Source organism: Microtus pennsylvanicus, chromosome 1 (genome assembly GCF_037038515.1).
Source record: "Microtus pennsylvanicus isolate mMicPen1 chromosome 1, mMicPen1.hap1, whole genome shotgun sequence".
Taxonomy (NCBI): domain Eukaryota; kingdom Metazoa; phylum Chordata; class Mammalia; order Rodentia; family Cricetidae; genus Microtus; species Microtus pennsylvanicus.
In genome coordinates, this window is record NC_134579.1 from 93,945,073 (window position 1) to 93,963,169 (window position 18,097).

At 54.2% G+C, this 18,097-nt stretch overlaps 1 protein-coding gene across 1 annotated transcript; it reads right to left on the reverse strand.

Annotated features, from left to right (window-relative positions):
* Positions 1-1,196: 1,196 nt before the first annotated feature.
* On the reverse strand, positions 1,197-15,932 carry Ap5z1 (adaptor related protein complex 5 subunit zeta 1). The gene is made up of 17 exons (XM_075974247.1): positions 15,797-15,932; positions 13,218-13,352; positions 12,906-13,092; positions 12,408-12,552; positions 12,068-12,177; positions 10,854-11,022; positions 9,955-10,095; positions 9,187-9,224; positions 8,957-9,119; positions 8,051-8,232; positions 6,014-6,156; positions 5,543-5,683; positions 5,052-5,163; positions 4,185-4,282; positions 3,094-3,226; positions 2,806-3,020; positions 1,197-2,700 (listed from the first exon to the last, which is right to left on the reverse strand). Exons 1-17 carry the CDS (start codon positions 15,835-15,837, stop codon positions 2,430-2,432), a joined length of 2,424 nt encoding a protein of 807 aa, XP_075830362.1. The 5' UTR covers positions 15,838-15,932; the 3' UTR covers positions 1,197-2,429.
* Positions 15,933-18,097: the final 2,165 nt, after the last annotated feature.

The following is an 18,097-nucleotide window of genomic DNA, read 5'->3' on the forward strand; positions in this document are numbered from 1 at the left end:
CTCACCCCAAGTGGCTTGCCTCTGAGAGTAGCCAGGGCAGCCCCTGCCATCTGAGTGGGCACTTAGCTTTGGCTGGTGCCCACCAGGAAAAAGGCAACGTGTTTTCAGACCTCTGCCCTTGTTCACGCTGGCAAAGCTTTATCAACTCTACATGCAGTGGAGTCAGCTGAATTTCACTCATGACTATGAAGGATGCCAGTGTTCAGAGCTGGAGAGATGGTTTGGTGGTTAAGAGCACTGGCTGCTCTTCTACAGGACATGTGTTCCATTTCCAGCACCCACACGGTGCCTTACGACTCTGTAACACCAGTTCCAGGGGGTCTGGTGCTCTTTGACCTCTGCATGCAATGCATGCACATGGTGCACTGACAAACATGCAGGCAAAGCACCTGTGCTCCTGACTTCCTCTGCTCCTGCTCTAGGGGTGGCTGCCCTCACAGGCAACAGGTGGCACCAAACAGACACTGTGGGTCACTCTCTGGGTACATGGGCCCAGCCCCAGCTCAGGGAGGAGCGTTGGTCAGGGCACAGCAGGTCTAGTGACAAGCAGAGGTTTCCCTGAACATGAACCTGGATATAAGGTCCACACAGGCTGCATTATCCCTGTGGCCTGGATGGGAGCACCCCATGTTGTCACAGACCTCAGCTGCTGTCTTAAGCCTTACTTTTCTTAGACAGGGTTTCTCTGTAGCTTTTTTGGTTCCTGTCCTGGAACTAGCTCTTGTAGACCAGGCTGGCCTCAAACTCAGAGATCCGCCTGCCTCTGCCTCCCGAGTGCTGGGATTAAAGGCTTGCGCCACCAAAGCCTTACTTTTCTTAGAGAGCTCTGACCTCACACAGGGATAACATAATGCAAAGCCCTGATGCAGAAAGCGAAGGGTGGGGCTGTGGGTAGGGTCAAAGGCTTGCCCAGTGATAGACTAAAAGCAACGGCGCCTCCTAGTGGCCATGTACTGACAGTACTTGAGCAGTTCCAGCTATGATGTTCTCTAGAGCAGCCCAACCCAGGGCTCGAAGAAACTGCAAAAAGACTCAGGCAGAACCCTGCAGCCCTGAGCACCAGCATGAAACCTGGGCACTTCTGCACAGGGCTGCGGGAGCACGTAGGAGCCCTCCGTACCTCCCCACATCCTTCAACTACGAAGCAGCATAAACAGGCAACACCGACTGCAGGTGTACCCTGGAGACACGGCATCCTCATGAGTACCCGAATTTATTTGGCTTTTAAAATGTCTCGTGTGTGCAAGACATAACAAACACATCTTCTGGGAGTTGGTTCTTGTTCTCCTGCTGCTCTGCGTACCCCAGGCTAGCAGGCCTGTGAGCTTTGGACTGATGCAGTTTCTGCGGGTGTGCACACACCAGGCACCTGGCTCTCCACCTGGGATCCAGGGGTCAAACGTGGGTATCAGGCTTCTATGACAAAGCCTTTAATGTGCTGAGTCGTCTTCCAGGCCCAATTTCTTCTGTAGTCCAGGCAGCCCTCTGAGTTACTGCATACCCAGGGGTGAGCTTGAACTTCTGACTCCGCTGCCTCCACCTCCCAAGTGCTGGGACTGCAGGTGTGCCCTACAATGCTTGGGTCATGCTGGACTTTGTGCACGGAGGACACACTCCACTTGCTGAGCTACAGCCTCATCTCCTGGTATTGTCACATCCAAGACACCAGAGCTAAACATGAGGACCAGGGATTTCCTGCACGAGAACCGGCCACACAGGACAGGGTGGGAAGGGCCCAGGCTCCAGGCCATGCTCAGGCTCTGGTTATCTCCCAGTCTGAGGACGGCAGAGAGATCTTGGCTGTACACAGCACTTAAAGGTTTATTTGGGGAAAGGCAAGATGGTTCAGTAGGCAAAGTGCTTGTCACCGAGCCTCACAACCAGCCAGGACCCACACGAAGGAGAGACTGAGTCACCAAAGCTGTCTCCTGATATCCACATGTGTGTTGTGGTGTGTGCATAGCACCTACACATAAGCACTAAAATTCTTTGTGTGTGTGTGTGTGTGTGTGTGTGTGTGGTGTGAGTGCTTTGGTTTCTGTGTAGCCCTGGCTGGCCTCAGCTCCAGAGTGCTGGGATAGAAGGCATGCGCCACCCCTGCCCAGCATAAGCACCTTATTATTGGTCCTGGACTGCTCCCGCCCCAACTCTAGGAACAAGTTAACAGCAGTGAGAAGCCAGGCCGCTTCTGCTCAGCCTAGGGAAAAGCGCTCAGCCATCTATCACATGTTCAACGCTGAGTGTGACCAGCCACCGGGACAAGGCTGGATGACGCATCCCCAGGAACTAGTGACCCCATCTTCAGGGCCATGTCCACCTTCCTCCCCACTCTCCTCCAGTCGCCCCAGCTTGCAGCTCAACTCAAGTATCAGGCTGGCTGCCCGGGCTCTTAAACTGTAGTCAATGTTCAAGTGGTGACTGTCCCTTCTTCAACCTGGCAAAAGGCCAGCCTCCTTCTCCACCAGCTGGCTGACGGTGCGCAGGGCTAGAGGCAGGGCTGTGTTGGTGTCTCGGTGGTAGCGAGGCTGGCACACGCCTGCAGTGGGTGTGAACACAAACTGGGCCACACTGGGCATCTTCAGTAGAGTCAGTAGCTCTGTGGCCCGGGTACGGATGGCTTCTGCATCCTCCTCACTGTGCACGGAGCTGGTGGCTGGGTTCTGGGCCAGGGTCCGAATTTTTGACAGGAACAATGACACCCTGGGGAAGAGAGGGGCTCAGCTATTTAACTGCCAAGGACAGCCCCCTAACACACCCAGATGGCTGCCCTCATGGGCTCCTACTCTGCACTCCCCAGCTGGATACCTTGGGATCAGGTCTTGGCTCCGGGAGGCCAGCTTGGTCAGCGTGGTCATGAGTACAGTGACCACCTGTGGGGGACAGCAGGGCAGGTCAGCCGAGGGGCGGGACTGGGTGACTTCAAACAGCAGGGCCTCCAGTGCTTCAAAGAACTTGTTGATCTGCTCCACTGTGCATCTCTTGTCGCAGGTCACCGACAGGTACTCACCAATGGCCCATACCTAAGCCCAGAACAGAGGCTTAGCACACAACAGGGCTTCCTGTCCAATGGTGGGAGGGTGGGCATGTGCTTACCACACAGGTGAACATGCTGGCTCGGCTGCAGATGCTGCTCACGCTCCCCACAAATTCCAGAAGCTCTCGTGACAGCTCCACCACCAATGATGGCTTCAGCTTGCATAGCACCACAAGCTGGGAGCTCAGCACCCTGCCAGGAGAGAGAAAACCCTGTGAGGCTGCGTGCTCAGGGCAGATCTGAGCCCGGCCAATCTGATGGGAAAGAGCCAGAAGCACCTGGTGGAAGTCAGGGAGATAAGAACTGTCACCTGTTGAGTCACTCTACTGGGGACATGACTGTCTCAAATCCAGGCTACTGGAGAGAGTGAGGTAGAAGGAATGCTGTGAGTTCTAGGACAGCTGCACTGGAGTGAGTCCTGTCATAAAACTGAGGAGGAGAGCCCCTGCCTAGAATCCCCAGTGAGGGGCTGGGGTGTGGCTCAGTGGTAGAGCCCCTGCCTAGGATCCCCCAGTGAGGGGCTGGGGTGTGGCTCAGTGGTAGAGCACCTGCCTAGAATCCCCCAGTGAGGGGCTGGGGTGTGGCTCAGTGGTAGAGCCCCTGCCTAGAATCCCCAGTGAGGGGCTGGGGTGTGGCTCAGTGGTAGAGCACTTATCTAGGGTTAAGGTGGCCTTAGGTTTAATTCCCAGGATGGGTGCACATCTACATGAGAATAAACGACCTAAAGCAGTGTCTCTCAACCCGAGGGTCATGACCTTTTGAGCTGGCATATTAGAAATCCTGCATATCAGATATTTACAATTAGGATTCATAAGAATAGCAAAATTACAGTTATATAGTAGCAATGAAAATAATTTTATGGTTGGGAGGTCACCACAATATGAGGAAATGTCACAGTATTAGGAAGGTTGAGAACCACTGCCCTAAAGGAAAGGGACCTTGGTGGACAGAAATCTCTGCCATAGAGACGTAAGCCCACCATTCAAAGGACACAGAGTCTCAGAGGAGGACAGCACCAGAATGTTATGAATGGGAGGCGAGCTGCACCTGGGGAGGAACTGGCGGGACAGGAGAGTGCTCAGACTCCTAGCTGTGCACAGGACAGGGGGCGCAGAGGTGTGTGTACCGCAGCACTGGTGACCCTGCCTACCTGTGCACACTGGCCTCATACTGAGGGACCTGGTAGAGGGAGTCACTTCTGTCTAGGAGCAGCAGTGCCAGCTGGTTGATCAGGGCCCCATCAGCAAACTGGGATCAAGAACAAGAGACAGGTTCAGTCCTGGGCAGTGGCGCTATTATCTTCTACCCTCAGGGAAACATGACTTAGGGGTGAATCTCCGCATTCACTGCCTGCCTTCCCCAGCGCCTGAGAACCAGAGGAGGACCCAGAAACCCCGGCCTCCCGGCTCTGCTACTGCACTGCATCTTTCCCTCAGGACCTGCTCTGCTGCAGGGCGCGGTGGTGACACCTTTAGGCCCAGCACTTGGGAGACAGAGGCAGGAGGATCTGAGAGTCTGTGGCCGCTCTAGTTCACATGGTGAGCTCCAGGCCAGCAGTTTATACAGAGAGGCAGTGTCTCAAATATGAAAACAGAAACAAAAACAAAAGAGAAAAATCTAAGCCTTTTCCCCAAACAAAAAAATCTAAGCCTGTTCCCCGGCTAAGATTCTATGTTGTCTGAGTGACCTCAAATGGCCCCACTCTGTTCCTAGCCGCCCTCAAGGGGTTCTGAGGGCTTCCCCTCGTCCAGCCTGGGAACATGCAGTCAGGAGGAAAGCCCTGGGCTATGGGAGCTCAGGGGACTGGGCACAGGCTGTTTTGGCTCTAGCTTGCGCTGCCAGCCCGCCCCATCCTGAGGGCTGAAGGGTGAGTAGCCCTTTCCTGTCTCTCTTACCGAGACCATGGAGGGTGCTGCAAGACAAACCGCCTGTGGGGTCAAGGCCAGTGCACCACCTCTGGCCTGGGTCCTCCTGACTATGAGGTCTATAGGGGAAGGGACCTGGACAGTGGGCTCACCTGGGTCACAGCTGAGAAGAAGGCCTGAAGCAGGATGGGCACCGCCTCCGAACACTGGGTTACCCGGCCACAGCTGGCCATGGGCTTCAGCAGCTGGTGAAGCGGTGTCAATCTGGGGACAGACACAGTGGGGCTACTGAGGGCCTGCCCACTTTCCTTCCTGAGTGACCCCACAGTAGTCAGAAGCAGGGACGCTATGCCCAGCCACTGGTAGTCACTGCTCACGTGTTCCACAGGGCTCAAGCAGGCCAGGACATGCCAAGGGCCCCAGGACAGCAGAGCCAGGGACACAGCAGCAAGGGCCTGAAGGCCATTCCTGGTCCTCTCAGTCCCCAGAATATGCTAGGCCTTAGTTTCCCCTTTGTAAAGTGGACTGTCCACAGCATCAGCTGAGGGCTGGGTCAATGGGTGGAGCCCAGGCCGAGTAAGAACACAGCGTTTTCTCTGGCAGAGTCCTACATCATGTTCGGTGATTGGCCCAGGTTTCCCACCTCTCTGTGGAGCCGCTGGCCTTGGTACGAAGCAGGTGACGGAAGAGTCCCTGGAACTGTGGGTCCCGGAAGGCCTCCAGGCAGTTGGGAATCCTGAGGGAGACATCCCAAAGCGGCCTTTCCGATGGGGTCTGTGAGGACCTGAGAGGACAGAGGCTCAGCTGGGACACTACTCTCAGCACGAGTCAACCACGGTCCTATCTGGCCAGATGCCAGGGGCACCTGCTGGAGCATCGCAGGCTCTCTGGGCCGGAGAACATGGGAGACTCCCTTGCTGAGCATGAGTGCACTGAGGAGCGCTGGGGCTCAGGGGCTGCTGGGGTGGGTGGCAAAGCGAGCAGAGATACACTGTCTGTGGTCTGGAGCCTTGCAGGGGCCCTGGTGCGGGGGGATGGGAGCAGAGCGAGGAGGGCAGATCTGGTGCCTGGCTGCACGGAGGGGACAGGGCTGACCGGGGCAGAGTGGGCCCACCTGAGCTGTAGGTCCAGAGCAGCTGTTAGGCAGGGCAGGTCAAGCAGTGTGTGCAACATCTCCACGGCGGTGCCAGCATCCACCAGAGCCGGGAGGAGGACCACGAACTCGGCTGTGAGGGGAGGGCTATTCCAAGCCAGGAACTGTGGGAGGAAGAGACACAGTGGCTCAGACAGGGCAGGATCACGCTAGCTGGCCACGGCCTTGTCCAATGGCCTCCTACTGCCCACTCACACAAAGACACTCCGTTCAGACAGGGGCAGCTGGACTCAGCCCTCCCTGTACCCCCCCCCCCCCACTGCATATCTTTGGCTATGTTTTGAGGGTTTCAAAGTGAAAGTGAGCATGTGCACACGTACACACGGGTGGAAGACAAAGGACATCGCGCAGGAGCAGGGTCTCTCATTTTATCACATGGGTCCCAGGGAGGGAACCCCGACTGTGAGCAGCAAGTGTCTTTACCAGCTGCAGCTGTTTCTGGCCATACTTGCTATTCTATTTTGTCTTTTGCAGCCAATTTTGTGGCAGCAATGACAGCAGCCATTTCTGAATTACTCCTGTTTTCTTTAGAAAAAGGACCGAGTTTGGGGGCAGGGAGACGGCTCAGTCAGGAAGTGCTTGTTGCACAAACCCGAGGACCTGCACAATGCAGGGGATAGCAGTGTGCACCCACAATCCTTGGGGAGGCAGTCAGCACAGTTCCTGGGGCCGGCTGGGCATTTAGCCTGCTCACACCCAACCTCAAACAACCAGGTGGAGGGCAAGGACGTAAGGACCACAACACCCGGGTTTGTGTTTTGATCTCCACACACGTGTATCTAGACTCATATACCTGGAATACATGAACATTCAAGCGCGCACGCGGCACACACACACACACACACACACACACACACACACACACACACACACGCAGGACTGGGTCTATAAATGGTTCTAACAGGTAGACTGAGAAGTACAAGTTAAAGACACACGATGGGCTGGGGAGATGGCGCAGTCAGGAAAGCACTTGCTGTGCACACACAGGAACCTTGGTTTTATCCCTCAGAACCTGAAAATTTCCAGGCATGGTGGCGTATGCCCTGCACTGGGGAAGTAGAGACAGGGTAGCCTACTTGGAGAGGCCCCATTGTTTGAGGAACACCACCTAAGGTTGACCTCTGACCTCCACAAGCACATACATATCCCCTGCTCCCACAGATGCATCCCAGGCTCACACTGATGAACTGAATGCACATGCACCCGCTACAGTACTGTCGTGGATCAAGCAGGCACGGCTGCACACACCTGCAATTCGGCATGTAGGAAGCTCGGCTTCCGGGAGCAGAGGGATCTCAAAACTGAAGCTGGCCAGCTCCAAGTCAGCCATCCATCTCTCGTCTATGCACGACTTTAGATATTGTTTTAGGTGTATGCGTGGACTGCCTGTATATATGTAGGCACTGTGTGCATGAAGTGCCTGAAGACACAGCAAGGACACTGGGTCCCGCGGAATTAGTTACATACAGATGGTTGTGAGGCACCATGTGCTGGGAACCGAAACTGGGTCCTCCGCAAGAGCAGCCAGTGCTGCTAACCACTAAGCCATCTCTCCAGGCCCTAAGTTTTTCTTTGTGCTGTTTGTTTTTGAGACAAGGTGTCACAATGAGGCCCTGGTCGTCCTGGAACTTGCTTATGAAGACCAGGCTGGCCTTCAACTCTTAGGGATCCTCATGCCTCTGACTCCTGAGGGCTAGAATAGGGGCCGACACATCCGGCTTTGTGTGCTTTTTGAGACAGGGTGTCACATAGCCCAGGCTGTAACTGAAGCAGGCCTTGAACTCTTACTTCTGATCCCCTTGCCTCAGCCTCCCTTGTGCTGGGATTACATGTATGAAGTACCATGTCTGTATCTCATGTGGCTGTCTGAGATGGTGCTGTCTGTATGTTATGTTATATGGAGACCCCTAGTCCTAACACCTCACCCTGTGTCCCAAACGGAGATCAACTGAAAGGGGGAGAAGGCCTGGACCCACCCCCCAAAAAGTCTACACTTGCCTTGAACAGACTAGGGAAGCTCAACCTGAGGAGGCTGAGGAAGTGGGGGTCGAACTGGGCCAGGTTGCACGTGCAGAAGTGTGTGACCTCGAAGGCCAGGATTGGGCTGTAGAAGCGCTCGGACGGGAGCCTGCTGAGCAGGTGCTGGTAGATGGCTTCCGCATCCACGGTGGCCGCCTCCCCTGAAAGACACCAGAGGCCGCCAGGGCATCAGGCTCTGCAGCAGCAGAGTCTGCTATGACTTGAGGTGAGTTCTGCTTTAGCCAGAGCTCAGTGTGGCAGAGCCACAGGGCTGCACGTGTCTCCAGAACACCAAGAGCCTGCTGTAGATGGCCCTGCCTCCCTGAGACCACAGAGCACAGCCCATGAGGACACTGTCAGGAAGGCAGCAGGCCTCGACTCCTGACTTTGTGGGCCCACGGTAGAGCAGAGTCCTGCTTGGCCCAGAATTGTAATCTCAGCCACTCAGGAGGCTGAAGCAGAATCCCAAGCTTAAGACCAGCCTGGGCAACTCTGTGAGACCCTATTCCAAAATAGAGGCTAGGTGTGGTGCACACCCTTTTAAATCCAGCACTTGGGAGACAGAGGCAAGTGAACCTCCATGAGCTCCAGGTCAGCTGGAGCTACACAGAAGGACCTGTTTTAAAACAAGAAAGTAAAACCACATCAACCAAGTAAAAACAAAATTAAGCAATTAAAATAAAAAGAGGACTGGGGATTAAACTCGGTGGTAGAGCCCCTGCCTAGAGTCCTCCGGTGAGGGGCTGGGTGTGACTCAGTGACAGAGCACCTTGTCTAGCATGTGAAGGACCTGGGCTCCATGCCCAGATTGCCAATAAACAAACAAAACTGTAAGTGTGACAGCCTCTGATGCCCGGAAGAAACTTCCCATGCACCCAGACTCACCATGGTTCAGGAAGAACTGGGCAAGGGGCACCAGTGCCCGCTCACTGCCAGGGTCTTCACCTAGCCTCCTATGCAGGGCCTTCAGGCAGGAGAGGGTGCGGTAAAGGAAGGAGGGGTCCTGCCGGCACAGCACGTCCAGCACCAACACAGCTTCCACCAGGCACTGCAGGGACACCAAGTTGTGTCAAAGGGTCAGGCAGCACTGCCCCAGCACCCTGCAGGCTACTCACAGCTTTCTGTAGGTCGGAGTCCCCCTTCCTCAAGGCTCCTGGAAAAAGAAAGTTGACTTGTCTCTAAACAGCCCCATAACAAGGCAGCCTGTGCCCTACAAGTTTGAGATCAGGACAATAGCAGGCATGTGACAAGACAGGGGGCAGGGACTGGTGCCCATAAGGTGTGGACAAGATGGGTGGACTTTGGATGCCAGAAGCGAGGTGCTAGGCACACAGGTAGGGCCTGTCCTCAGACACAAGGAGGCTCCGAATCCCACAGTGATCTGAGACCCATGGCTCTTCAAGATTTTATTTTCAATTTCATTTCATGTGAATAGGTGTTTTTTCTACATGTTATATATGTGCACCATATGCTTGCTTGGTATCTGAGGAGGCCAGAAGAGGGCATCAGATCCTCTGTAACTGTAGTTACTGTGGGAAACCATGTGGATACTTGGAACCAAAACCAGGTCCTCTGCAAGAGCAGCCAAGTGCTCTTAACTGCTGAGCCACCTCTCAGCCTTTGTTTCGGGGTTAGTTTTTTTTTTAACATTTTCATCTAGTCTTTATTTGCATATTTCAAATACTGATGTCCACATTATTAGTGCAATTATACATCTTTTTTTCAAATAACATTTCATCACAAATGCCTGTATACTAATTACATAAGCTTCGAGACCATCATTTTCAAGTTTCATTAAACAGTTATAGCTTACAGACACTCAGCTAGGTTGGCTGCCTTGACCCCACCCTGCAGGGAAATGTGCTGGTAGCCTGGGGACTCACTCCGGTTACTCTGCTCCAATAGGCGCTGGCAGTACTCAAAGGCCACCTCTCTCAGCCTCTCCCGAGGGGGCAGCAGTCGGCTGGCAGTGGAGGCAGCAGAGAGCACAGACAGGGTGGAGCCCTCCAGCTCTGACCTGTCATCTGTAGGAGAAAATAATCCCTGGTACCCTTGTGTGGACAGGCAGGCTGGGCAGACTACACGCTCCAGCAGCTTTCCAGAGTGCTCAAGGTCGCCCAAGTCATCAAGTATGAAGCTGTTGTCACCAGGGCTAGATGCACAAATTTATCTGGGCTACTGGTTGGTTTTCTTCTTGTTTTTACTGTATGAAAACAGGGTCTTGCTATGTAACTGAGGCTGGTCTCAAACTTATAATCCCCCTGCCTCAGAGTCCCAGGTGCTGGCATGATAGATATGGATCCCTACACTTGGTTTAATTTTGTGTTTTTGAGACAAAGTCTCAAGACAGCCTGGGTTGTAGCTCAGGCTGGCTTCAAACTATGTAGCTGAGGGTGGCCTTGAATTCCCCAATCTTTCTGCCTCTACCTCCCAAGAGCTGGGCTCGTGGTCACACACCACCATGAGCAGCTCAATCTGACTACAAACCAAGTCTGCAGCTGGGACAAAATCAGATAGGCCTGTGAATAGCTGCCGTGGATGATCCGTTTGGCTCTCTGGGACACCTCATGGAGACATCAGTATGCTTACAAAGGCACTGGGCTGTGTTCTCGGCTCCTCCTGGGGTCAATGGCCCTCTGTTGCTGGCCTCCAAACTCAGCACACTCCTTGCTTGGCCCACAGACACCTGTGGTTTTCGTCTTGCCCACACCTTACCCTCACCCAACCACAGCGTGTCTGCACTCTCTACCCCTCAGTGCTCTCTGTTCTACCATGGGCACACCTGCATCTGGACTGCCTGGATCCTCAGGGCCACTGTGGAGCAGCCATTTCCGAAGCATGGAGAAGGCCTGCATGTTCAGCCACTGGTCCTCTGTGAAGTGCTGGCCCGTGGAGAGGACCGTGAAGAAGTCAGAAGCCACTGCTCCATCCACCTCTGTGATGGGACCTGGCTGTGGGAGGAAGGACAGGGCTGGGGGCAAGCCTGGTGGACTCAAAGCACACAGGAGCACAGAAGTCATGTACAGGAGGCTGTGAGCTCCACCATGGCCAGGGACCTGCATTTCCTGCCCTGTCCGGCTACAGCCTTGTAGAAAGCACCCATACTCCTAGATCCAGGCATGCCTGCCCCAAGACCTAAACACATGGGACAGCTCCAGCTCAGATGTGTGTCTTGCGTCCTCTGTAGGCACTGAGCAGGAGCCACGCAGGCTGAGTAGCTGTCAGGTTCAAAGTGTGTTCCCCCATCCTGGACTTTCCCCACTCCACGGTAGAGAGCAATGAGAAACCTTACTGGAACCAAGGGGAAGGATAAGCAACGTCTATAGGAACCTGCTGGTGAGACTGACTCGCTGTGTGTGGTGTCAGTGCATGGGAGAGAGGGAATGAGCACTATCAGAGACAGTAGCATTGCTTTGCTTTTTCGACAGCATCTCATGTACACCAGTGCGTTCTCAAACTTGCTACGTAGCTGAGGATGACACAAATCCTTATTCTTGTTCCCGCCTCCTTGGTTCTGGGGTTGCGGTGTGCACCACACGTGTTTATGTGGTTCTGGGGCTGCAGGTGTGCACCACACGCATTTACGTGGTTCTGGGGCTGCAGGTGTGCACCACACGTGTGTATGTGGTTCTGGGCTACAGGTGTTCACCACACGCGTTTACGTGGTTCTGGGGCTGCAGGTGTTCACCACATGCGTTTACGTGGTTCTGGGACTGCAGGTGTGCACCACACGCGTTTACGTGGTTCTGGGACTGCAGGTGCGCACCACACGCGTTTACATGGTTCTGGGACTGCAGGTGTGCACCACACGTTTACGTGGTTCTGGGGCTGCAGGTGTGCACCACACGCGTTTACGTGGTTCCAGGGCTTGAACCTAAGGCTAAACACATGCTAGGCAAATGCCCTACCACCTGGGCCTCATCCTCTCATCCCCCAGCCTGTGACAGAGCTTTTGTGATTTCAGCTCCCTGGGACTCCAAAGCAGCCGGGACTCACCTGCCGGGTCCTGGGTGTAGAGAAGAAGCCGCCTGAGTATGGAAGGCCTTGCTGGATGCTGGCGTAGCGCAGCCAGTCCACTAGCCTTCTGCTGAGCAGGTTGGTCTGGTCTGTGGGGATGGGAGGAGGTGCAGTGAGGGAAAGTTAGGTCTCCAGATTCCCAGGTGATGCCAAATCTGCTCTAGAGAAAATGGGGCTCAACAGAACCCCATACCATGGGTACACCCTGGGAAGCTATGCATGATTCTCCGACAGCTCTAACCTCCTTCCATCACACCCTAGACTACAGTCACTGTGGGAAAGGAGCCACGAAGGCCTTTAGGGAAGAACTGTCTAGTACCTTCCACGAGGGTGCCTGGGGCCAGGCCAATGATCTTGGTCAGGACGGGGAGGAGGTGCCTGACGCTGGGCCCCTCGGGCTGCCGGTTCTCAAGGATCTTGAAGATGCGCTGGCTCAGACAGCTGATCTCTCCTTTTCTGTCTCCCTTCAAAGTAGGACAGGAAGCTGAGGACACGAGTGTCTCAGCAGCATAAGGACCTGGGTTCGATCCCTGGGAAGCATACTGCAGCTGCTCTTTAAGCTCAGAACATCACACTGGCAGCCCCGGCCCTGGAGCCCGACTGAGCTATCAAGAGAGACCCGGAGTGTGTGCATGGGGGGCTATGCACATGAGACAGTCATTAGACCATCCAAGGGGATGGACTCCGGACAGAGTTGGTCTCCGCAGCACTGGACACACTGAGGGACAAACCAGTCTGCTGTATTCCTGTGATCCCAGAACCACAAGAAACAGATGCCACCTCTCCCCCCTGTCCCCAATGGTGGCAATTGTGTTACCTGGGCTAAGAGTACAGAGGCCACAAGACTGAGCTGCCGGGTGTTTTGGGTGTGATCACAGGACAGGGCCAGGTCATCAAAAGGTGACATCTCTCTCAAGATAGCGGCACAGAGGACCTGAAGCTGCTCAGGATTTGTGGGCGAACAGAGGGTATTCTGCAACATGTCCATACACACCTTCTCCAGCCTGGAGGGCGAGACCCCGGCAGATGACATGTCAGGCCTGAGGCACGTACGCTGACACCCCAGGGAAGATGGCTTGAACCTGTCTGCTGGATGTGTAGGGTTTTCCCAGCAGTGCTGTCCACTCACCGTCGGGGATACTTGGTGGCTGAGACGATGAGGAAGAGCCTCTGTAGGGCATCCACGGCGGCTGGCCCTGGAGGTTCCTGCAGCAGCTTAGTGACCCGGGTGCAGAATCGCTGCAGCTCCTCATCCTGTATCTCCCTAAGGAAGGAAGGGGACCACGGTGCTGCCCTGAACCACAGGCACGTCCCCCACTGGGGGACTATCCCTAACCAGCACAGAGAAAGCAAGCAGCAGCCATCCAGGCTCACAGTGCCTGGGAGGGGTAGAGTGCAGACAGGTTCCTCCCCTGGAACTGAGATGTAGCACCCCCAGTTTCCTAGTGACACCCTTTACCAAAGGCCATGCAGCCAACCTTGTTTTGCTGTTCCAATGGCAAACAAACAAACAAAAAACCCACGCTATTGTTAAGTTTTTTTCCCCTCTGTTTTGAGACAGGGCCTCACTTTGTAGCTCAGGCTAGCCTGGAGTCCGCAGCAATCCTCCTGCCTCTGCTTCCAAGTGCTGACATTTCAAGAGTGAGCCAACATACTCAGTAAAAGGTTTTATGAGTCTTTCAAAAGTCAGGAATCTTTAGTCCAAGTTGCCTCTTCCTCCCCCCCAGAGAGCCTTGCTATACAGCCACAGTTGAACTTACTACATAGCCCAGACTCAACCTCTTCATCCTCCTTCCTCATCCTTCCAAGACCTACAGGTGTGCACAACCACGCCTTGCTTTCCCCAGCCCCTGCCTTTATTGGCAGTGATGGAGTTTGAAGCCAGGGCCCTACACTTAATAAGGAAGCAGCCACTCTACCTCTGAGCACCATTGCCAGCACTCCCAAGTTGCCCTTCAAACGTGGTTTAGTGAACTTCCCACTTTTGAGAGGGGATGTAAAAGCTTCTACATTGAAGCTCAAAGATTACAGCAGAGTGTAAGGTGAGCCTGATATGTCACTGGCTTCAATTGAACATGCCGAGACCAAACTAAACATCAGAGCAGAACTCAGTTTCCCAGCTTCTATTCCAAGCTTAACAGCAAGGAAAAGAGGGCTGGGACCGCAGCCCGGCAGAAGGGCGCTTGCTTAGATACATGCAGCCCTGGATTCCATCCCCAACACCACAAAATAAAGGCCCACGATGAGAGAACTGCCTGGTGCGGTGGCACACACCTTTAATCCCAGCACTTGGAAGGCACAGTCAAGTGGATCTCTGTTGCATTTGAGGTCAGTTTGGTCTACAAAGCAAGCTCCTGGGCCACAGAGTGAGGCTCTGTCTCAACTATTCCCCCCGCCCCCCCAACAAAAACCTGCCTGAGGGGCCTATGGGTGCTAAGGAGGGCCCCCAACATCCTAAACCATGGCTGACAGCCCTACTGTGGTCTCCAGATGGGGTTGACAGTTTGCATGCTGCCCAATTTTGGACCTGCCTGTCTAGGGCTTGAATTTAGTTCCTGGGAAAAAAAAGAAAACAGCCTCCTCTCGGCAGTCACTGCATGTCTTTGCCGGCTGTAGGATGACCTCCAGTAACCTTCCCACCACCCTAGCCTACTTGGGTTTTCCAGGATCCACTCAGTCACACTAGGTTCCTACAGAAGAGGCTGGGTGAGGAAGGGGAGCCACGAACTGGCCTAACGACAGAGGACGAAATGACCGGAAGATACCCTGCTTCAGCACAGCTTTAAAACACTGACCCAATTCTCCCACAGCTCCCCACTGCTCCTGGGGACCCCTCCCAGGACAAAAAAGAATTTCAATGAGTCGCTTTTCATCACCTGTCCCAGGACCTGGAGCAGAATCTGAGTGGGAAACGTTATTTTTGTGCTGGCATGAGGCGGTCACAAGCTGGCCAACACTTAAGTCCCCATGTAACAAACACTCTGCTTAAAACGGAGACTATCCTGCCTACTGAGGAGGGCAGTGGGCCTGTGGGCGGATCGTGTGGCTCGGTCACCGCTTAGTCCTAATGGATCTTAGAGAATTATCTTGGAGTTTTTTTGGTTTTGCTTTTTTTTAAATTTGTTACATTTATTTATTTATTTATTTATTTATTTATGTGCAGCTGGGGATGCTCGAGTGGAGATCAGAAGACAACTTGAAGGAACTGATTTTCTCCTTCTCCACGTGGATTCCCGGGGTCTGGCTGAGGCCGTCAGGCCTGGCTGCAAGGGAGTTAACCCACTGAGTCCTCTGAATTCTGTCCTGTTCGCAGCTCTTGTTCTCTGGGATTCCAGAGACCTTCTCCATCCTAATCCTTTCCCACAAGTGGCCCAGCTCAGAGTCCAGATTTGTCCCTTTGCTTTTTAAGTTTACCAAATGCATCAGGTCTGGGTTTCTGATACTCATTTCCTCCTCTTTGACCGAGTGCCATCAAGTCTTGGACCGGCTAGTTGGGAAGGATGGCGCAACCTAGGCGCTCAATGCAGGACCAGCGTAGCCTGGCACCAGACACGATGGAGGACTTCTTAGCTGGGTCGTGCACCTCACACTCACGCAGGCCGTCCCGGGCGCCACACGGGGACCCGAGCCGCGCAGCGAAACCACCGCCTCCCCGCTCCTCCCTGGTTTCGTCTCACGCCCCGTGTCCCCGGCCCCAGATCCGCAGACCTGGCCTGGTGCAGCAGACTCTCCGCGCCCGCCGAGAACATCCTGGTCGCAGCTCGGAGGCCAACCGCGACCAAAGCGTTGTCGAGGACTTCCGGGTAGCATCACATGACGGGTCATGTGACCAAACTGCGTGCGTGCGTGCCTCTGCTTCTTTCACCCCTCCCTCGCCCTGGCCGCGTCACATGGGAGAACCTGGAGCGCGAGCGGCCGACTTCCGGTGCCACATCACGTGGGAGGACCCGGCTAGCGGAAGACTTCCGTTATGCGTCAGGTGGGCGGGGCGGAGGCCACGAGCCAATGAGTTGCAGCGCAGAAGCCGGTTCCGGGCCAGCTCTGGGGCATCTGTCCACGTCACCGTCAGCCATGGAATCCTACCACCGTGGTTCTTGGAGCCCGGAGCACTTGGCCCCGGAAGAGCTCCTTTTCATCCCGGAACTGCTAGTGGTAGATTTAGGACCTGGAGAGAAGACTAGGAACGTAGTGTCTGCCTAGAATCCCCCAGTGAGGGGCTCGGGCGTGACTTGGTGCTAGAGTACTTTCGGGCCTGTGTGGGGCCCTGGGCTCCATCCTCTCAGCAAGACAAACCTGGGTGCCAGGGGTTCGTCATTTTCCCTTTCTCTACACATGCATGCACTCCAAGTAAACATTACCATGAATAATATTTGACCTGCTTCTTAAAATCTGTAGCAGGTTATTTGAAAATTTCATTAGTGGAAAGTAGTTAAAGTAAAAAATAATACACATACATATACCATATATATGGGCTAGAGAAATGGCTCAGTCAGTATATTGCTTGCCATGTAAACATGAGGACTACGCTTGAGTTCCCAACATCACATAAAAATATCTAGGTACTTAACATACACATGCATGCATGCACTTTAAGTCACTCGTGTGACAGACACATTTTTTATGACCTCTGTCAGAGGCACTCTTCTACAAAACACCCAATGTCTTGCTAGCCTGGGGTTCTGGGGTCAGGAGGCTGTGGCATCTCGCACTCATTTGTGTTGGGGGGTAGGTGCCTGTTTCATGTGCAGACAAAGGAAGCTGATGGTAGACGGAGGAGCTGTCATGGTGAGAACCTGGACCCATGTCTGTCTGGCTCTTGCCAGTGCCTAGTGCCTATGACCTAGAATAAGGAAGATGTCAGAGAGAAATGGGCAGGAGCGCAGGCGGCTCCGTCCTTGCGAGGACAGTGAGAACCTGAGCTCCATCCCTAGGTGGCTGTGGGAAAGTAAGCACACACTTGTGATCCCAGCACTGGGGAAGTGGAGGCAGGAGGAGCTCTGGGTTTTGCTGGCCGGCCAGCTAGCTTCCTTGGCAAGTCCCAGGCCAGTGAGAGACCCTGTCTCAAAAGACAAGGTGGGGCAGGGAAGATGACTCAGTGCGTGAAAGTGACTGCCACACAAATGAGAGATGCCACAGCCCACATAAAAGCTACAGAATAACTTTAATGCTATGTAAATAGTGTAAGCACTTGTGATCCCAGCACACCTATAGCAGATAGGAGGAGGAGGCAGGAGAAGCTCCTGGAACTAGCGGGCCTGCTAGCCTGGCTTATGCAATAGCAAAGAAATTGTTTCAAACAAGGTGGAAAGGTGAGGGCGGGCACCTGAAGGTTGTTCTCTAGCCACGATTCAGGTTTGAATGAGAATGGCTCCCATTGGCTCACATACTTGAATGCTTTGTCCGGGATGGTAGAATGGTGTGGGAAGGATTAGGAGGTGTGGCCTTGTTGGAGGAGGTGTGTCACTGGGGTCAGGCTTTGCGGTTTCAAGAGCCCACAGCATTTCCCAGTTTGCTCTCTTTGTCTTGTCGCTGTTTCAAGGCGTGAGCTCTCTCAGCTGCCGTGCTCCCTGCGTGGTCAGGCTCTCATCCCTGAACTGGGAGCCGCAAAGTAAATGCCTTTTTGTTTTTCATACGTTTCCTTTGTCATGGTGTCTCCTCACAGCAAAAGACCGAGTAACAAGACACACAGAGCACCTGCAGACACATCCTGGCCCAGCTGTGGGCCTGTGTCATGAGACGGGGAGACACGGGCTAGCTCCTCCCTTGCCATCTGTGAACCATCTCCATATCCTTGGAGCTCAGATGACAGACACCTGCAGGGCTCTACCTGGACTGGACACCCAGGAACCCCCAGAGGAAGCAGAGTCCCCGGCCATTTCCCGTTCACCTCTGAAGCAGCTGGGGGTCAAGTCTGTCACTCCAGGAGCAGGGGTGTGTATCCAGGCCATCTGTTGGGCTGTCTGCCCTCCACAGTCACAGTCACTCACAGACCACTCACCTCTGGGTACA